The sequence below is a fragment of the Pinus tabuliformis genome, chromosome 7 (genome assembly GCF_031772625.1).
Source record: "Pinus tabuliformis cultivar Carrire ecotype Pingquan chromosome 7, CPIR1, whole genome shotgun sequence".
In the NCBI taxonomy this organism is placed as follows: Eukaryota; Viridiplantae; Streptophyta; class Pinopsida; order Pinales; family Pinaceae; genus Pinus; species Pinus tabuliformis.
Genome location: NC_142293.1, coordinates 2,024,413,770 through 2,024,416,782, shown reverse-complemented (window position 1 = coordinate 2,024,416,782; position 3,013 = coordinate 2,024,413,770). Strand labels below are relative to the sequence as shown.

The 3,013-nt window shown below is 38.5% G+C and overlaps 1 protein-coding gene across 1 annotated transcript; it reads right to left on the bottom strand.

Moving 5' to 3' along the window:
• Positions 1-480: 480 nt before the first annotated feature.
• LOC149256617 (uncharacterized) lies at positions 481-1,363 on the bottom strand. The gene has a single exon (XM_089457475.1). It carries the CDS (start codon positions 1,281-1,283, stop codon positions 741-743), a length of 543 nt encoding a protein of 180 aa, XP_089313601.1. The 5' UTR covers positions 1,284-1,363; the 3' UTR covers positions 481-740.
• Between the last annotated feature and the right edge of the window lie 1,650 nt (positions 1,364-3,013).

Sequence of the window (3,013 nt, the reverse complement as noted above, 5' to 3'; positions counted from 1 at the left end):
CTATTTGTTACCGTATCCAAGTTTCCAATAATTTCATGTAAATTTTAGGGAAATCTCTATCTATTACCGTACCCAAATTTCCAATATTTCTATGTTCTCGAAATTAATACAACATAAAAAAAATTATTTTTTATTTCACAATTAAATTAAATATTAAATAGACAGCGTGAAATCAAGAATAATTTATCAAAATACCACCTGTATGTATACATATTAAAAATAAAAAAGCTTTCTAAAATTTATCAAAATACACACCGGTTTACATATTAAAAAATAAACGATCTAGGTAAACGTTTAAAGAAAAACTTATCTTCCTAACGTTTTTATTAAAATAAAAACAAATGTATTAAATCTTATTCACAATCACTGGAAACTGAATCTGGCTCTTCCACACCCGAAGAAAATACGAGTTCAAAACTTTTAAATTCAGAAGCGTAAGCCCTAACACAATTCAAATTGAGGATTTTGGGAAGCAGCGTGTCAAAAGAGGTTAACCTTTATTCTCTTTTTTTCTTTATTGTCCAGAACCAAGGCAATTCATTACATCCCAATATTGCTGCAGCTAGCAATGTAAATGCAAATTCAAAGTGTCTGAGAAACATTAATAGATATTTAGGATGATTCAGCCATTTATTTAATCCCTAACCCTAACATTATATCTATGCAAATTTCATACATCTACCAAAACTCCCGAGTGAGCAGGAGAGAGCAGAATTAAGATTCAAAAGAGAGCGAGAATTTCAGCAGAATAAGCGCCTGGATGTGTTGAAGAGATGGACAAAGGAGACAAGTACATAAACACAGAGAGCGACCCTATAAGGCGAAAAATAGTCCTTATAACTCAAAGACCCTGAACCTGGAGAGCGCCCGCTTGCTATAGCTTCATCGTTTGTACTGATCAGAGTGCCAGAAGAATTTTGGAAGAGGATCTGCCGGCGTTGTGTGAAATCCAGGTGGGTTTCTGTTATGAATGCGGAGGCGAGAGCAAGAAGAGTGGATACGCTCACAAAAGCAGAGAGATAGACATGCAGAGGAACCCAGGAGATGCCATTTCCACAACTCTTGTGCTGCTGAGAGGGAGAGTCGGAGTAAGTGTTCAAGAGAGACCCCAAGACTGCAAGTTGGAATACAACATAAACACCATACAGCATAGACGTTTCAGTGGTGTTCTTCAATTTCATCCGGCTTATCTGGTTTACTGATGGGGCACAGACTGACATCTTCAATTGCTCCACAATCAAATACACAAATTCAATACCACTCCAACATATGAGCGGATTCATGTGGTTACGAGAATTATTTTAAGGGAAGGGAGATGGGAAAGTGGTCAGTTATTTCCACGCGGCGCGTTGCAACAGTTGCCCCGAAAAAGGCCCCAAACGTTCGCTCTGCGCAGAAAAGGCTCTGAAGCTTCCCGCCACGGACGAGGAAGCAGGTGGGAAGTATCGCCCCTTTCCCTCAGTGGTGCAGTTGTCCCTTTCCATTAATAATGTTCGCGGTCTACACGGTTTCTTCCTACTGATGAGGGAACAAAATCACATGACCTTTCTTCGTCACACCCACCCACTCATTCAGGAGGGGATGGAATTTCAAAAACAGACAGCCAATCAAACTTCTTAAACAACTTTGTTATCCATTTTCACAAATTTGATGGTTTTAAACAACTGTTATTCATTTTCACAGAGAGTTTTCAACACTTTTCAGAAAATTTTAGCTATATTTCATGGACATATCATTCTGTCATGGATAATTTACTAACCCATTCTTGCTTTCCTCCTTCCAACATCTTTACTTACAAAAAAAAACCAAAAAAGGCTTAGCCTATCTGCTAGTTTTCCTTTATTTCGCAATTCCTTAACAACAAGACTAAACAAAAATATGTCTGATAAACATCACAAGATATACTGAAGAAATCTTTATATATGAACATCCATTTCTTCAGTGGTTACCTCGTCAATAGTTTCCCAAATACTGAAAGTGCCAACCTGAATCTCCATTGCTTCTTTTCACAATCTATCAACCTCTTTGTTTAACTCTGTGAAAACATGTTTGAAAGACAGCCATTCAAAGAGCTGAAAAGAATCCTCTGTAATCTGAAGAAGTGGGGAAAGACGAAGATTCTCCACTGTAATCTGTATGTCACCCATTTTAATTACAAGGAGAGAATCCTCAAACACCTGTAGCTTTTTAAGTTCCTTCTCTTGGGCAACCTCCAACAAAGAGCAAAAGCCCAAAATTTCTCCCTTCTTGTTGGTTCCTTGCCATGAGCATATGATTACAGGAAATAAAAAGCACCACTCTGATACCACAGACCGGGTATCCCCTGACATTCCCCATGAAAGAAGCCATAAGAAATGGCAACATCAATAACAGGTTGAGCCAGGATCCTCAATTTTTTTATTTTCTGCTTTACTTCGTTTTCCTTGGTCATCCTGATGATTATAGATCCCGCAATTTCTAAGGGAGTCTCCATACCATGAAAAACCAGAGAATTTCTCACCTGCCAAATATGAGAAATGAAAATACAAGAGAAACCTTCCAAGCATGAGACCAAGGAACTAGACAGCCAGAATTGAAAAGATTCTTGAAGGGAATGTTTGTCCCAGTTGACCGTGAGCCCAAGCTCTTGTTTAATTAACAAATATACCCTCTTAGTGAAAGAATGGATAGGAGATGAACAAATGTCGAAAGGATTCACCAAATGATTTACACAGGGGGCAAATGCCTGGACCAACCTAGTCATGTTTCTAACAATTATCCCAAGTTAGCAGCTTGTCGTTTGTTGCCAACCAGAATAGAGCTTGCACTTTAGCAATAGTCATGTTTCTAACAATTATCCCAAGTTAGCAGCTTGTCGTTTGTTGCCCACCAGAATAGAGCTTGCACTTTAGCAATGCATGGACTTTCCACAGGTGTTTCACCACCATTCAATTTCTCATATATATATGTGTGTGTTTTCTCACACCAGGCGTTGTATCCAAACTAGACCGACCAATCCACTGAGGATTCTGCG

Bases quoted from the DNA above. Each gene is read 5' to 3' on its own strand.
- LOC149256617 (XM_089457475.1), bottom strand. From the start codon at position 1,283: ATGAATCCGCTCATATGTTGGAGTGGTATTGAATTTGTGTATTTGATT.